General features: G+C 38.4%; 3 protein-coding genes across 8 annotated transcripts; 1 reads left to right on the top strand and 2 right to left on the bottom strand.

The window, feature by feature from the left end:
• Positions 1–288: 288 nt before the first annotated feature.
• Positions 289–7,542, bottom strand: Sos (Son of sevenless guanine nucleotide exchange factor). 6 transcript variants are annotated; one of them, XM_090154384.1, is made up of 20 exons: positions 7,432–7,542; positions 6,622–6,742; positions 6,290–6,550; positions 6,139–6,222; positions 5,787–6,062; positions 5,571–5,711; positions 5,386–5,496; positions 5,224–5,322; positions 4,846–5,161; positions 4,389–4,785; positions 4,101–4,313; positions 3,898–4,035; positions 3,676–3,832; positions 3,500–3,607; positions 3,278–3,433; positions 3,018–3,200; positions 2,657–2,944; positions 2,461–2,577; positions 2,137–2,392; positions 289–2,057 (listed from the first exon to the last, which is right to left on the bottom strand). In XM_090154384.1, the coding sequence occupies exons 2-20, from the start codon at positions 6,721–6,723 to the stop codon at positions 1,333–1,335; spliced, it is 4,128 nt and encodes a 1,375-aa protein (XP_090010510.1). In that variant the 5' UTR covers positions 6,724–6,742; positions 7,432–7,542; the 3' UTR covers positions 289–1,332. The 6 variants fall into 6 exon arrangements, with proteins under 6 accessions (XP_090010510.1, XP_090010506.1, XP_090010508.1 ...); XM_090154380.1 differs by having other exon boundaries at positions 7,314–7,535; XM_090154382.1 differs by lacking the exon at positions 7,432–7,542 and adding an exon at positions 6,970–7,151.
• Positions 7,543–7,825: 283 nt separating this feature from the next.
• On the top strand, positions 7,826–9,686 carry LOC149936194 (uncharacterized). Its single transcript, XM_090154387.1, has 6 exons — positions 7,826–8,113; positions 8,182–8,356; positions 8,426–8,607; positions 8,670–8,969; positions 9,031–9,099; positions 9,158–9,686. The coding sequence occupies exons 1-6, from the start codon at positions 7,900–7,902 to the stop codon at positions 9,340–9,342; spliced, it is 1,125 nt and encodes a 374-aa protein (XP_090010513.1). The 5' UTR covers positions 7,826–7,899; the 3' UTR covers positions 9,343–9,686.
• On the bottom strand, positions 9,399–11,410 carry LOC149936195 (protein FAM161B-like). The gene is made up of 3 exons (XM_090154386.1): positions 11,336–11,410; positions 9,979–11,268; positions 9,399–9,840 (listed from the first exon to the last, which is right to left on the bottom strand). Exons 2-3 carry the CDS (start codon positions 11,241–11,243, stop codon positions 9,549–9,551), a joined length of 1,557 nt encoding a protein of 518 aa, XP_090010512.1. The 5' UTR covers positions 11,244–11,268; positions 11,336–11,410; the 3' UTR covers positions 9,399–9,548.
• Between the last annotated feature and the right edge of the window lie 5,753 nt (positions 11,411–17,163).

A 17,163-nucleotide genomic window follows, 5' to 3' on the forward strand; every position in this document is an offset into this window, starting at 1 on the left:
TCCTTATGTACCAATGCATTAGCTCTGTGGTTGGAGAACTCGGGAAGCATAGTATAACCCTGGAAAAAACAGTTAACAAGAAGGCCACGTAATTTTGTGGATATTGCTATTGCACATGGTTAAAGGGATACATCACTCACAACAGGGGGAGGCGTAGGGGTAACATAAAATCCAGACTTGCAGTGTGCTTCAAAACCAGTTTTTTTGTGACCCCTATGCCTTCGCCTGTTGTGAGTGAGGGATCCCTTTAAGAAACGGAATGTAAACTATGAAAAACGCAATCACAAATTATAATTTAGACCTTTATGTTCACAATTCCTTAGTATAACATTTTTAACATTGTTCACATTTTTCTGTACATAAGATTTCTTTTATAATTGTTGGATTTAAATTTGTACAAATCATACAAAGAAAATAGAAATATACAAAAGAGAAACCAAGCCTGAGCGTGGATATCTGGATTTTGGCTTAGTTTTCCCAACTAATTTATTCTGTGGTTTATAATGAGTGGAGAAAAGGAGCTAGCACATGATATATTTAATTTATACGAGACTAACCTTGCCAGTTTCCTTAATAAATCATTCTTGCAAGTTATCAAATCACAGCCCTTTTGAAGGGTATAAAAAATAAAACAAATTTTACTAAATATGATACAAAAGTCTAGCCCTAAATTATGTTGTTTACTAAGTGAAGTCTCATTTACAATATCTTTCAACAATTTAAAAACCAAATTTTCAGTAGAATGTTTCATTACGCGGACATTTAAAACCCAAAATGAAAATTTAAGATTTTCCTGATGAACAGGTTTTTTGATTTAGTGTTAAAGAAGCCATTCCAAACAAACAGGATTTTTAATGGGAAGAAAATAAACCTAAAATTTAATTGGGTAAATAAAGATAATTTGAAATCATGTTTAATATTGTTTGCCACAAATGACTAAAACCTTCCAATGTAAATTCTTCTACCTATTTCATCTTGATTATTTTTTACAGATTAAAATCTATCTTACGAAATCGGCTTCTTTTACAAATTGAGAAAACATTAAATACAAAAATAATATCGCTGCCAGCATTTGTAAAAACTATTTTTTAGAACCAATTTTATCGAATAATTCATTTGAAAATAGCTTATTTTTCAGAAGCACAAGCCTTCATACTTTTATAAATTTTAAAACAAATTTTCTAATTTCGTTGTTGGCTTATATAGATAAAACAATCCAATTACGAAATATAATAATATACGTGACACATTGATTTCATTCTAAAAAAATGATAATTTTGAATTATTGGTATTATAATAGTTTAATATTTGTAATTTTGACTAAGCTATTCGCTACCTAGCAGCGGTGTGATTGTTCATTAATAGGGTTTGTCTATAAGTCTTAGGCGGTAACTGAGGCGTTCTCGAATGAATGGGCAGACTAGTCGGAGCAGCGCCATTACCACCACTGGCACCTAAAACTGTACTTGTAGACTGAAGCGACTGAGGTGGTAAGGGAGGCGGTAGAGAGAGAGGCGGTCCAGCTCCAAAAGGAGAAGTAGAGTTTGCGGAAGAAGCTCCCGAAGTTAAAACTGACGAATTCGGAATGTGACTTGGACCGTTAACTGACGTTTGAGAGTGTCGCCGAGGCGGAGGTGGTGGCAACAATGTCATTTCCAAAGCGGAATTGCGCCTGGGTAAAGTCACGTCACCGGGAAATCCAGGTCTATAAGGAGGAGGAATATGGGACGAGGAATGCATCCTGGGCAAGGTTCCGCCAGTAGCTCCAGCGTCCCTTCTCGGTGGCAAGGGAGGAGGACTAAGTTCTCTAGGCGGCAGCAATGGAGCATCGGGGGCTTGCTTAACTTTAGGTGATGTTTCTCCTAGGGATGGTTCCCTCTTCCGTCTAGGTGGCAGAGGCGGAGGGGGATGCGTCGCTGGTGGCAAAGAACTGGGCGGTTGCTGATTCTTGTTAAATATACTGGCAAAACTAATAGTTGAAGGAGAAGGAGATGAAGGAACTGGGCCGACAGATTCCGATACTGAATAAGGAGTGGCAGCTGCGGCAGCACCCATTCCTATATTACAAAAAGGAGTTTTTAAAGTGAAAACCTCTCTCTTACTCAAAGAAAACATGAGGATAATGAATAAATTTACCAGCTCCAATGATGACAGGAGCGAAGACACTGTGATCACTATTCAGGGTATTGGCAGAATGAGGAGGGGTTAAAGGGGTGGAAGGTGTAGGGGGTGTCAGAACACGCGGGGAATCTTCTTCCTCGTGATTCAAATGCTGACTACTTTGGCTAAATATTTTCAAATCACTTGGTAAGGAAATTGGGGGATGACCCCGGCCTGATAAGCGAGGTTTTATACCTGGTGATTTTAAAGGCAACTCTGGCCATCTACGAGGCTTAACAAATTAAAAAAAAATTAATAATACTAATTAACTTTTAAAAAATAATAAAAAAAGTAACTTACAAATTTTGGAAGCTGTTTACATCCTCTAGGTTCAATTTCTAAAGATTTACTGTATAAATAATCATGGAATTCTTTTTCAGTTCGGTTTTCTAACGGGTTCAAAGTTTCCAAAAAATGCTAAGAAAGAAAAGATAACTTAGAAACCATTCAATTAAAAATTGAATAAACAAGGGTATATATAAAAACAAAAACCAACTCTAATGTCATTCTGAACCATTAAACAGTATGGCTGATTTTGATACTGTTGAATTTCCCCGGTGATTTCCGCAACCTTCCGCCTCTTGCTAAAGTTGATCAAACTCTCCGAATTGGATATAAAATCTGGATTTCCCTCTTCAATATGAAGAATGTTCGTTAAGTACATGCCAAAGAAAGGAACGCAAGGAGGATTGATCGAGCGTAGTTTCTCCTGATATTTCTTAAAATGATCGGAATTCAGCTCCTGAGCTTCTTCCCACGCTTTCTTTAAACTGTACTTGAGAGCCTACAAACAATATATTTATACATCGTATTAACATACTGATAGACTTTATAGAGTACAATTCTTAATGTCGTACACTGTGAGTGTGATCAAGCCTATGAACACTAGCAGAGCTCATTGCACCAACAACTTCTAAAACACCAGTGAAGTTATTCAAGTCTTGAAGAACGATCATAATTTCTAAGACCCTGGAAACCACCGCAATTCTCTCTTCAAAGTTCTCAGTTTCTACTATACTGCGCATTAACCAAAAACTAAACTGTAAAAATAAACACTTATAACATATAGAACCCTGCAATATAAATTGAAATTGTTACAAAAAAATAGATATATTACGCTAGAAGAATGATGAATCATTTTCAATAAATTAGAAGAAGTTTTCTGTTTATCCTTTTTGGTCCACACACTGCCCACAAGCTCAGATGGTTTTACAGCACGATATAGTTCAAATTCCAGCAGCGTTAATTGGCGGGCTATTTCAATTGGATGTAGCTATAAAGATACAAAATTAAATATTGTGCATGTGATATTTTATAAGATACATTAAGAGATACGCACAGTCATAAGCTCAAATTTTTCTGGAGTATTGCACAAATACCACTCAATTTGAGGGGGTGTTTTTTCATAACTAAAAGTTATTTCTCTCATTTCCTCCGTACATTCACTCTGTATAATTTAAAAAAAATTAAATTAGAAAAAAATATGCTACAAATACCTTATTTAAATAATATTACCCGTCTCTGAACAATTTTGTTGATGGAATCAACCCATTTTCTCATATTTTTCCCCCTAACACTAGCTAAGAAGTTCTTTAATTTTTCAAGAAGGGCAGGATCTCTTTCAAAATCGTAATAGTGATGATCAACCCAATGTCTTAAAACGTTGAGTGCCCTGAGAAAAAAGTTATTAGTTACATATTTGGGCAAATTTGGAAAATAATAACACAGAATACAAACCTAAATTGTACTGGTTGACTATATTCCTTTCTAAATTTCTTCAACACTTCCCGAACTGAGTTCTTGAAGTTTTCTATCTCCATTCCATCCATGGAGGCTTCGGGAAGAGATGGAATTGAAGGCTCGGGAATATCAAACGTAAAATTGGTTAAGGAAGTTATTTATTCTAGAAAACTATATTTAAAATTAAAATCAAAGGATATCTTTCCATCAAGAGATCTAATAGTTCCTGAGGTTGACAGAAAGACCGGTAGGTTGTTAGGAAGGTTCTTAGGAACATGGGATCAGCGTACATATGATAAGTTAACCTTTCCACTAGTTTGAGAAGGGTAGCACCTTTAATTAGCGGAACCCCAGCCGCATTGCTCTTATTTTCCTCAAAAATTATATTTGTTTCAGAGTCTTCTTCCGCAAACCTGTTTTACAAAACATTAGAAGTTTAGGCATCTACAAAATAAGAAACAAGTAAGGCCACAATTTCTCTAATATACCTGTATCTGATGGGGGATGGTAACCTTAAAGGGTGCTTCTTTTCTTCATCCTGAAGAATACTGTCTAAGTTTCTTTCCAGCATACTCCTGGTAGTTAACATGATTAGATTAGCCATCCAATTGCACTTCTCTTCCGGCGTTTTGGCAAATAAAACTATGTGAGGTTGGTCCCTGGGAGCAATCTCAAACTGGTTTTTAAGCTCTTCTCCATCTTCTTTGTCTATGACCTCGATCTTCCTTAATAAGTATCGCTCTTTCAGCCTAAACTCCCCAGCGGGGCCTGTCACGCTCGAACGTTTACTATTTGGTTTACACAGTATAACAAGTCCGTCAAACAAAAAGACGTGTCTTTCCGTAAGTCGTCTTCCTCCGGAGCCAACTTTACCCAAAACTCCGTCTACAAAAAGGGAGTATTATTAGTTAATCCAAAAACTGTGAAATTTAATTTTATTCTTACCCATGACAACTTCGCTGCAACATTGCCCTATGTCTTTGCCCTCCCAACCATCTATACTCTTTTGCAGTTCATTCATTTTTTGTAAGGCTGCCTGTCGACTTGTTTGTCCATGAGAACGTACGAAAACATCCCTAGTGATGTAAATTACCATTATAGAAAGCGTCAACGTAGAAATAATTTCAAAGTAGACATACCCTGGTCTTCTTTTGGGCAGAATGACTTTGCGTTCGAGCTCGGCTTTTAATGGCTGTAGCAAGCCCTCAACTTGCTCTAAGCTTTCCCGATCTTCCTCAGAAGGCGTTAGCTTTTTCAAAACCTACCAAAATCATTAAAAGTTAAATTAAAAACCCAAATTTGCTGTTAATACAAGTAAATTACCTTTATGTACTCAAAGTATTGAAAGCTATGAAATATAGGACCCAAAAGCAGCTTTGGTAAAACATACTTAACCGCTAATATAAAACCCTGACCAGCAGTCTATCGGAAAACCGCACAATTAAGTCTTTGAAATTTTAAAGTTACAAATTGTGACTGGCATACCTGTAAAACGTGAGCAATTTCCGGACATTGCAATAATTGCGCGAGCTTTTCTTTGCTGCCTTGATTTAAAATGTCTTCAGCATACTTTTCATAAACATCAAATTCAGCATTCTTACGAGTAAAACAAAGCAAATTAAATAAAATAAATTCATATAATTTAAAAAATATACCAAAGCAATACATACTTCTGCCATTTCTTCAAAGCAGGCACCGATGGCCGGGTTTCGGTTTTCCTCAGCCATTTCAATAGCATCTTCAAAGGATCCTAACAGAGTCTGAGAAAAGTCGTATATTTCCAAAATGTTGCTGAAGATAATATCTAAATCCTTGTTTTAAACCAAAGTGCATAAAATAAATAATGGAAATTCTACAACCCATTACAGAAATTCATAACGGCTTACTTTGCTTCTAGAAAATGCCTTTGCTAAAGGTTCGCGAAAAACTTTGATAATCATATTCAAATCCCTAATATACTGCTTTTCCTCATGTATTATATCTTTAACCACTTCGTCATAGGTGAGAGAAGTTCGTCTAACTGGCTCCTCTTCCATACTTAGAGAGACATCTTCGTCTTGATAGAACATATCCATCAATACTTTATCAGCACACATGGCTACTTTTATGTCTTGACAAGTAATTTCAACATGGCGTATATTTTTAACATAATTACCAGCCAACTAAAATTTTTTAACTTGAAACGTTAATTACAGAAATTTTGAGAAATGCATGAGATACAGCTAGATTAAAATTCACCTTCAATATATCTGCGGATATATATTCTAAAACAGCAACAATGTAATGCGTAACTTGAACATCAATTTTATAATTTAGAACCTCCTAGTTTAGTTCAAAATTAATACAATTAGATTATTTTAGTTGAATTGGTTGATGTTACTCATCATACTTTTTGCAAAAGAGGATGTATTTTGTCAACCGGAAGCACTAAGGAAGATTTCTTTTTTCCTCTTTCTATAGCAGACTGGGCATCTCCTATAGCCCATTTGTCAATTGGATTAGGGAATGTCCTTTGAACCCTATCTTCAACATCTACAACGCTGTGAGGTTGGGCGGCGCACAACATCCCCAATAACCGAAATATAAGGGATTCCACATATTTTAAAGCATCTTCTTTGGCAGTTAATGACGGGTGAACTTGGTACTGAACCTTATAATACAAGTAGGTTGTAAGAATCACAAATTTAAATGGATAGGTATGTGAAAAAAGAGCTCCCATACTTTCTGTAATGCACTGACTAGTAGTCCCTTCCATTTTTGTACGTTATCTTCACTTTCAAAATCATATACTTGCTCTAGGTCTCGAGCAGATGAAGTGAACATGTCCAAAGAGTTATTTGATCTAGTAAACATTAAAAGATTATGATATTAGATCATCTAAAATCAACACTTTCAGCTCAATAGTTAACTAGAAACTAAAACTTGGAGACTATGAGAAATTTGGGGTTTTGAACCACCCTGAGTCTTTTCATAGTTCCCTGAGCCCTGGGAGGTAAATTTCATAACAAGCTGCATAACTATTTCGTAATTTCCATGTTCAAAGTCCAAGCAAAAATAAGCCTAACTCACTACTGAGTGTGTGTGACTCGAATGGAAACGATCACCGCCTATCGAGCCAAAACATCAGCTGCCTCCCAGGAATCGACTCCCGGGAGATTCTCAAAACCCTCCCCAAAAAAATGAATTAAATCAAGGTCCAGCTGCCGTCTGGATCTGGGCCTAAGTCGGAGACTCGGAGATACCAAATTAAGCCTTTGTGAATAGTAAATGTATTAATTATCAAAGCGCATTTAATCCCATGTTATATAAATAACGTTTAAACAATGCATAAAAAGTGGAGTTAATACAAGATATGTATGTTATTTTCCAAAGTTCATGCTCAGTAAAACAAACTTTAAAAGAAAAAAAAACACCTATCAAATATTGATGATTAACGTTAGATCCTGCTGGGTTGATTTTTTCGGAATCATTTGTGATTAAATAAAATATATTTAAGAAATCAACGAAAGTTATGCATTTGCGAGGTCTTACTTTACATGTTTTTAAAAGGAGACATGATTAAAAATGATTTAATTAATTCAAAACTAATTAAAAAGATAAAAGTTTAAGGGATAAACGGACGTGAAGCTGAAACGAAACAACTCGCGTTGTGATACTTGTGAAAGAAGCCAATCTCCTCTTTAACATTCTACGCATGCGTTGCCTTGAATAAAAATGAAAATACGTTTATTTTTTAAATTTAAATGACTGGGATTTTATCAATTTTACAAATGTCGTATTGCAATTTCAATCTCTTAATTTTTTCCAAAATAAATTTATCTGATTTTTTAATTTGTAGTTAACTTAGAAAAGTAAAACATTTAAACAATAGTATTTTTTTAAATTAATTTTTGCGTTTTTAGACCAAAGGATTTTGGCCTATTTTTTCTTTCAAAATGGCCGACGCGCGTTTGTAAAAGAAGGATTTTGTCATTACACGTTTGTTAAAAACACTTAAAAATGAAGGAATCGCTTCTAAGTTATACAGAATTAAAACGACTTGTTGAACCAGACGAAAGATCTGACCAAATTGCAGTTACTAACATTTATTTAAAGGAACTACATGCAGTTGCTCGTCAAAATCTAGTGGCAGCAACGCAAGAAAGCATCGCATTACAGCTTTCTAAGCAAGATGAACAAACCTTTGCCACAGAACGTAAACAACAGAGAAAAAGTACTGCATGGTTTTATTTAAGAAATCAAAGGATTAATTAACATTAAAAAAGTTTTACCTTTACTAAGTTCCAATATGTTGCGGTGTTCCTACCCCAAAACAAACTGTGAAAAATTCTTTGAATAAACTTAAAAGTACTGATGCAATTCCAAGGAAAAGAAAAATTTACAGTTGTTCCTTCCAAGAATGTAGTAGAAAATTTAAATGGTTGGCTCATTATAGATATCACTACAGAACACATTTGTAAGAATTATACCCCTAATAACATTTTATAAAAATTATATATACTACTGAAATAAATTTAAATTTTAGAGGGTCCAAAGCTTTCAAATGCCACTATGAAAACTGCACCAAAATATTTTATACCCCACAATCGTTGGATGTGCACAGAAGAACCCATACCGGCGAAAAGCCATTTGTATGTCCCGAAATTGGGTGCACAAGAAGTTTTAATACCAATGGAAATTTAAAAAATCATTTGCGAACTCATACAGGTTAGACTGACTTGCCTCCAAATCTCAATGTTTTCCAACAAAACTAATTATTCACATTTTAGGTGAAAAACCATATTTATGTACTAAAGAGGGATGCTCTAGAAGATTTGCTGAGTTGTCCAGTTTGAAAAAGCATTTGTTGGTTCACTCTGGTCAAAAACCCTATTCCTGTAATATATGCCAAAAATGTTTTTCCCAAATTGGAAGCCGAAATGTTCATAAGCAAAGAGTCCACTATGAGAAAGAAATACCAATTTCTCAGACCTGTGGGACCAATAAAAATACCCCAAATGTTGGAGTGGAAGTTGAAAAATCAGTAATGATGAGTAGCCAAACCTCCGAAGATATATTAACAGTTCACGGTAATTTGATTTTTTAACAAGATGTAGAAATTAGTATTAAATATCATCCAACCAACAAAAGGACTTCACGATGACTGCGTCATTTTATCTCAACCAGTAACTGCAAATTCAGATCAAACCCCACATCCATGTAAGTTTTTTTTTAACTCTTAGATCATTTCTGTCACCAAAAACTTATAAACTTTCAGATTCTTATCAATCCGAATGTTTGTCAATGTCTTCTGAGATTACTGACTCTTCAAACACCAAATTACTGATGTTGAGTGAGCCCCAAGAGATGGTTTTGCTATCTAGTAATTACATGGAAGATTACTCAGATTCTAACATGGCAAATGATATCTCAGCCTCATCTAAATTATTTTTTAAAAGTTAAATTTTTTAATTTGGTTATATTTTTTGGAGTTAAAAGAACAACCTAATTAAAATATATATTATTTAATTTGATAAAAGGCATTGTGTATAACATTTAATATATTATTTGTATGATATAAAATTGTAAGTAAAAACAATTACCAAAATGTGCCATAATTGCTTGACTAGACAAATTTGTAAATAAAAAAAACCTTAATTTTAGGTTTGCTACCCAGCTTGAGATTCAGAATTGAGACCACTTTCTAGGGAATGTTCCATTTCCTCTTCCTGACTACTCGATTTGGCATTGTCATCATCGGACATAGCTGACTTTGATGACAAATCTTCACGACATTTACTAGTGTAAAATTTAGGCCCTTCTTGCGCAAGTTTCTTTTGAGCACTCTTCCTTAAAGAATCCATAGTCTGTCTTTCAATCAAAAGTGGTCTTTGACGAACTCTTTCCTTCATTTCTTCAATTTCTAAAGAGTATTGCTCCATCCTTATCAGATCATTTTTTCTGAAATAAATTTATTTTACTTGAGGTTCTTAAACGTTTGTTACATATCCTACAGAAATCTCCGTTTACCAACCTAAACATGAATTATTGTTATTTAATACACCCATTTAGGCATAGTGGGTTTAATAAAACACTCACCGGCTTTCTTTTAGTTTGGCTTTAAAGTCTGTACGATTTAAAAGATGCTCATTCAAGCGAACTTTCATAATAACTTTCTTTTGAATTATTGATGAAGGCTTTGCTTGTTCTTTCAATATGGGCTGCTTCTTGTTTGTGTTCCTTTGGCTTTGTTGACATAATCTGTCATAATCCAATATGGATTTCTTCTTCAGTGCATGCCGAGGATTTTCAATTTTCTCCCCAACTATTTCAACAGATTTTATTTCATTTTTAGTGGCATCCTTGGCTTGCGTTATTTGTGATGAATAATTTGGAATGCTTGACTTTGGCCTTATTACTAAGAAATAACGTTTTTCTCGTCCCTTGTTTTCATTTTCCTCCTTTTCTTTCTTTTTCACGAGCCCTAAAGATGACATAGAGTTCCATTTTCGCGTAATTTTATCACCTGAGAAAGGCAGAGAGCTTTGTTTAAGCATTTCTTCAGCCCTTGCTCTAATCCTGATTTTCCTCAACTCCTCAGTTACTTCCATAGTGTGTTTTTTCTTCAGATCAAAAAGGTGTTTTGGGAATGGTTTGGGTTTAATATTATTTTCCTTAAAATCTGAATTGTCATTTCCACCAAATAAAGGTGAGCGCCGCAAATCACTCAATGAACATGACAGACTTTTTAATCTGGAATCTGACGATACAGATAAATTGAAAGGTTTCACAGTGGCTAAAAGTTTTTTCTGTCTTTCTTCCAAGCGCTCCTTTCGATCCCTTTCATTCTGCTTTCGCATAAGTCCATACAAAGGCAAATACACAGAGGCAGGCACTGGTTTTGGGTGATTAGAATTCTTTAAAGTTTGGGTTTCATCTTTGATTTCCAGTTTCTGACTTTTGGTTTTGTTGTTATAACACGTCAAGTTGAATGGTTCTGGTACAGTAACTTTCTTTTGCCATATCTCATTGTGTTGTTCATTAGGATTTAAATCAAAACACTGATCATAGAGGGTATTTAGATCGCATTTCTGATTTTCCAAATTACAGTTTTGATTCATTGGTTTAAAAGAGTATTTGTTGTCAAAAGGTGCTTTAGACGATATTGCTTTTGCATTCTTGTTAGTATTATCCAATTCACAACCTAAAATTTCACTATAGTTTTTCTTAAATTTCAAAAGAGCTTCACTCTCAGCAGCATGATATACTTTGAGCTGATCCTCATATGATTCTCCATAAATATCCAGTAGAAAATTAAAATTTATGTTAGGTGAGACGGCCGAGTCATTTTCACTTTCAATCATGCTTGTTTGTCGCTTCACAATGAAGCTAGAAAAATAAACCGAAAATATCCATTGAAAATAATGCTAAGCCATTTTTGACAGTAGCTGCTCACCTGTTCCGCGTCTCTTCCACCTTGGAAGCTACGATGCCAGGATATGTCACTCGTACATTCCCCAACGCTAGGACGTTTTAGGGCTCTGCTAATAGTGTGTTTTTTTTTAATGTATTTGGCGAACACCAAATACGTCGGTTTTTGGCATTGAATTGGGAATAATACAACTAGGTTACGCGGGACCTGTTCTGAGAAGACTGTACGAAATTCATCTTTATAATTAGGCGGTAGCGCCATCTATATTTTGTAAATTTATATGATTCGCGCAAAAATTCAATTGCAATATAGTTGCCACCACTAGAGACAGATGCCGCCACGGTTGAACGATGTAGTTGAAAAAGTCTCCATATTGAACGAAATTGGTCCCGCGCCAGCCAGATTTAGTTGTACCTCTATATATTCCCAACTCAATGGTTTTTGGGAACCATCTGTCGGATCAAAGTTCACGCAGGGGAATTCGTAAAAAATATAGACGTGTCCGATCTCTTTTGCGAGCGGTTTTGGGTACCCAGTGGGGTGCAGGTCGTAAGGTTTTGCGGCTTCTGTATACACAACTGGTACGCTCCAGACTGGATTACTCTAGTCCCCTTTACGCGTCGGCGCCCGCTTGTGCCCTCAAGAAACTAGATAAAATTCAAAATGTGGCCCTTCGAGTCATCCTCGGGACTCCACCGTCTTCTCCTATCAGTTTAATGGAGCCCTTAAGCAACAGGAGAGACTATATGGATCAAATCACCCTTGATCCATGTGGGGCGGCGGACACTCCGGACTTCTACCGCACTCTCCTGCGTCGGGACCTTGCTTCCTTGGTGATTTTGGAGCATCGCTTCCCAAAGAACAGGCTGCCTTTTCTACTTAGAGCTTGGTGCCTGGCTCAGGCCTGCAATCTTGATTGGCTTTTCCACGTTACTAGTCGACACCTCGTCACTGCGGCGACCCCACCATGGACCATCTCGCGTTGGCTCACCAGTCCTAAGGATGGCAATAACTCTGAGCAGTTACGGCAACTGTTTTTCTCAACTCTCGAACCTCACGCGAAGGAAGCGATGGTTCTCTACACGGACGGTTCGGCTTCCCCCGATTCAGGGGTCGCGGGTGGTGCCTTCGCAATTCCCTCCCTCAACGTTGGTGCGGTTAATTTAGTGGACTCCGGTCATCCTATTAATCGGGTCGAGCTATTTGCCATCCAGATGGCTCTCTCCTACGCGTCCACACATCTGCGTTCGCCGGTAGTTGTCTGTTTCAACTCTAAAAGCGCACTCACCCAACTGCTAAGTCGGTCTATGGATCTGGTGGTCATCTGTATCCAGGAGCTTTGCGATAAGTACCCATATCCGGTTTCTCTAATCTGGTGTCCAGCACACGTGGGAGTTCCCGGAAACGAGACGACCGATCGTCTCGCCTCGTTCATTGGGCTCCAGCGCCCTTCTAGAGTGGACTTCCTCCTCTCGTCTACTCTTGTAGAAATAAAGAGTGCGTGTCGTCGGGCTCTCTCAGCTGAGTGGAGTACGGACTGGCAGACCAGTAAGGTAGTGCGGCCTCTTCGTGAGGCTAAACCCTTTCCCGGCTCTAGTGCTATACTTAACTTGAAACTCTCGCGCAAGGACGATACCCTTCTCTCGCGACTAGGTTGTGGTCGCCTTCCCACAAACGCGACCCTACACCGGTTCAACCTCAGTGTGACGGCCGCTTGCACTCACTGCGTACCACATCTTATTCACCTGCCCCTATCACACTGGGTGTCGCCAAGCGCTGGTTTCAGCGTTCTAGAAGTGCAATCTTCCGAACACTCTCGTGGGGGTTCTTCAAGCAGTACATGGAGGTCATATGGACATTATTATTGCCACCTGTGCTATTCTGCGACGTTTGGGATCGGTTTCCTCATTTTGTTTTCCTTTGTTTTTGGTGTAATTCTACCATTTGTACAGTGTTCTTCGGGCTTTTTATTGTTTTTCTCTTTTGTTTTGTTTGTTTTTAAATTGCGCGCCTGATGTGAAGGCCCCCGCTATATACACCAAAAACTTGTTAAACTTTATTCCGACCCCCTCTCTTTTGGCAAATAGTGTAAATAGTTCTTTAAAATTTGGTTTTCTTAATATGCAGGGTGCTTCCATACAAAATTGGATGGAAATCAATTCAATTTTTAGTAACAAACAATTAAATTTTTTGTGCCTTTCTGAGACTCATTTGCGGGAGGGGAACCTTCCTCCTCCATTTAAGGGTCTCACCTGGTTCGGTTTGAATCGTAAGGGTCGTGAGAAAAAAGGTGGAGGGTTGGGAGTTCTGTGCCGAGCTAGTGAATCGTGTAAACTTGTTAAGTCTTGTTCAGAGCATATTTGGTTCTCTCATGAACGGTTCCCGGATCTTGTCATAGCTCTAGTGTATTGTGCTACGGGTAAATGTAGTGGAGTTTACAATCATAAAATCTACGTCTGTTTAGCTAAGGATATTGAGGAATTTCGGGCTAATGGTGTTCTTAGTTTTTGCATCGGCGGAGATATGAATTTGATGGTTCGGATTGCTATAACGGTAAACTTTTTAGAGAATTTGCAGAAGAACAAAGTTTTACCATAGGGAATTTGTTAGACAACTGTGTTGGTCGCACTACTAGAAGTAGTAGGAACAGTAAGTCTACCATAGACTACGTCCTCTTTAGTCGATAATGTTATGTCGATGGAAATTGACGAATCTGGATCAGATAGCCTTGGTAGTGACCATAACTTGGTTTCCGTTTCACTTCAGCCTCGTTCCAGTTTAAAAGCAAACGACGACCAACCAAAAACTGCTTCAGTTCCTGACGGTGTACCAGTGAAGACATTCTGGGACTTCGATAACGAGACAACTCTAAAGGCTTACAGTGACGAAATGGAAAAGGGGGTGTCTACGCTAACTGCTCAACCCCCGTATGGTGATTTTGTGGAGGCTATGGAAGCAGCAGCGCGGAAAAACTTAATAAAAAAATCACCTAGTGTCATTTTGAAGAAAAGTATTGTGCCAAAGAAATGGTGGGATAAGGAAATTGCTGATGCCATTCGTGCCAGGAAAAGAGCGTGTAAGGATCATAGACAGGCGAAATCTCAGGGCTGCACGGTGGAAGTGGTGCTTGCCAAGTGGGTCTATTATCTACAGAAGAAAACTGAAGCTAAAGAATTGATAAGAAAAAAGATCCAACTTGTTAATAAACGTATTGAGAATGATATTATCAAGGCTGGCAAAGCGCAGGGGAAAACGTTCTGGAAGTATATTTCTAAAATGCGACGTTTATCCTCCCAATCTGCTTCTGGGTTAAAGGGTTTTCGGTCTAAGTCAGGTATTCTTCTGTATGAAAAATCCGTCATCCAAGCCCGAATTCAAGAATATATAGCAGACATGGAGGCAACGCTATTGAGTCGTCCTACTGTGACGGATAGCCAAGCGCACTCTGTGGTGAAAGTTCCAACTGTAACTCCAGCCGAACGCCTCAATGAACCCTTCTTACTACCGGAGTTTTTGGCCGTTATTAAAAAATTACAACGGGGTAAAGCAGCTGGGATGGATGAACTCTACGGGGAACTAGTTCTGGCTCTTGGTTCTTCAGCTCTTCAATGTCTGTTGTCCATCTATAATGAAATCCGAAAGTCTGACGATATTCCTGGTAGTTGGAAGGAGTGTCGAGTCAACTTGATTCATAAGGGAAAAGGAAAGCCCGAAGATGATTTGGATTCCTATAGGCCGATAGCCGTTACTTCTATAATGTACGCAATTTTGTGGAAGGAACGTCTTGCTATTTATATGGAGTTGAATATGGGTTTGGACATGGTCAACGAATTGCTGATAATTTGTTCGTGTTAACACAACTTATTGAACTTTACCAACTAAAGAAGCGTCCGCTTTATTGCGGTTTCCTGCATCTACAGAAGGCCTATGATAGTGTTAGGTTACCCCAACTTTGGATGGCCTTGAAGAACATGGGAGTTGATTCTGCTACGATAGACAGCATTGAGCGCTTGTATGCAGGAAGTAGTTGTGTTTATAAAGCGCAAGGAGTTACCACCGCTCCTATGAAGACTTCTATCGACCTTCGTCAGGGTTGCCCGTTGTCCCCCCTACTGTTTGTTATCTACATAAATGGATTGGCTGATCGCCTGGAGTGGTCCTCTCATGGTGCTTTTGTGAACGGGGAATCTGGACGTCGTTTGAGTTGCTTGCTCTTCGCGGACGATGTTCTCTTATTGGCGGATTCAGCGGGAGGCCTCCAGGAATTGTTGAATAATTGTACCTCTTTTGCGGAAGAGTGTGGATTGCGCTTTGGGAGTGATAAGTCTAAGGTTTTGATCTTTGGTTCAGAGGGTGGAAGCGATACGTTCACTTTGCATGGAGCTAAAATTGAGGTCGCTACAGAGTACACGTACCTAGGAATTATTTTTTCTTCAAATGGAAATGGTTATTCGGAAGCCTACGAACGGAAGTTGGTGTCTAAGGCGACGAGTCTCCGATGGGCAGTGGAGAATTTGGCGAAAAATTCGTACAACAACTCTGTCGGGCGCACTTTATGGAATTCGGTGGCGGTTCCCGCCCTTACGTATGAAAATGAGGTGATGGCACTCTCTGTTATGTAATGGTAGATGGCGCCAGCCACCTCGTAAAAGAGAGTCGGAGCCAAGCGAGGAGGAGCCCCGGCTCTCCCCCGGCACTTCTAGTTCCCAAGAAGAGCTACCAGTCATGATTATTAAAAGACCTAATTAAACAGTTACTTTTGTAGTTAATCCAGCTTTACAACACTCTCGAAAGCTTCCATTGCAGCACTGGACTATGCTCAAAGAGAAGCTGGTAGGAGTGCTTTGTCTGCGGGTCCCTGTACTCCGAATGCTGCTATTAAGGGGGAGCTTGGTTGGAGCACTATGCGTGAGCGTGAGGCGGTCAGCAAATTGAAGTACTTGGGTCGGCTGATGTTGATGCCAAGCCACATGTTTCCTGGTTTCTGGCCTTGCGACAAGAAAATGTTAGAACAGGTTTTTTTCGGCGGCTAGAACATCTTGACAAAATTTACGGTATTGGCACTAAAAGGAGTGAGGCTACGAACGAACATCAATGGGTCACTATTGTAACAATGGACGTGCGGGAATCTGCAAGCAAACTGTGGAAGGCTGAAATAAGAGAGAAGCGTAGCCTTTGCCTATATCAGTTGAAAAGTGTTCCAGCTCCAGATCCCTTCTACGACGGATCGTGGCAGAGTGGCCTACTTTTTGATGCCCGTTGTAGTGCTTTGTTAACTGGTCAACGACAGGCCCAACTTTTCGGTGACTTGCCGGCATGCGAACTCTGTAACCATGAGGTCGAAGACCTAAGTCACATCCTTTTGACGTGTCCAGCTTTGGAGAACCACCCGGGAGTTTCGGAATGGCGGATGGATCACGAACACCTCCCTACAGAGGTGCTTGTAGGCTTCGGTAATACTATTTCAGATCTACATCAGGTCAAATGGATTCTTGGGTTGGGGAAGAAGTACAAGGACGCTTGGCGTCGTTTGAATAATAATTAATCGGTTTCCTTCGCTCTTATCGTATTATATATATGTATTTTTTAATTATATGCTTATTTTGAATTGGGTTTTTGGCGGGTTTTGTTTCTGCTGTAAATTTCTGGATTGGGTTTTTGTAGTGGCGCCGCCAGGTTTTTTCCCACGTAGGCTCTACAATTTGTGGCCCCTCTTGCCCACCAATTTTTAATATATTTACTTTAACCATAAGTAATATAATAAACATAAGTATGACACTACCTAATTACCTAATGCATTTTTTTTATAATAATGGTCTGTTTCGCCATTGTAAATTATTATGTGTCTAAAG

The sequence above is a fragment of the Leiobunum rupestre genome, chromosome 7, assembly GCF_980474605.1.
Source record: "Leiobunum rupestre chromosome 7, qqLeiRupe1.1.hap1, whole genome shotgun sequence".
NCBI lineage: Eukaryota > Metazoa > Arthropoda > Arachnida > Opiliones > Sclerosomatidae > Leiobunum > Leiobunum rupestre.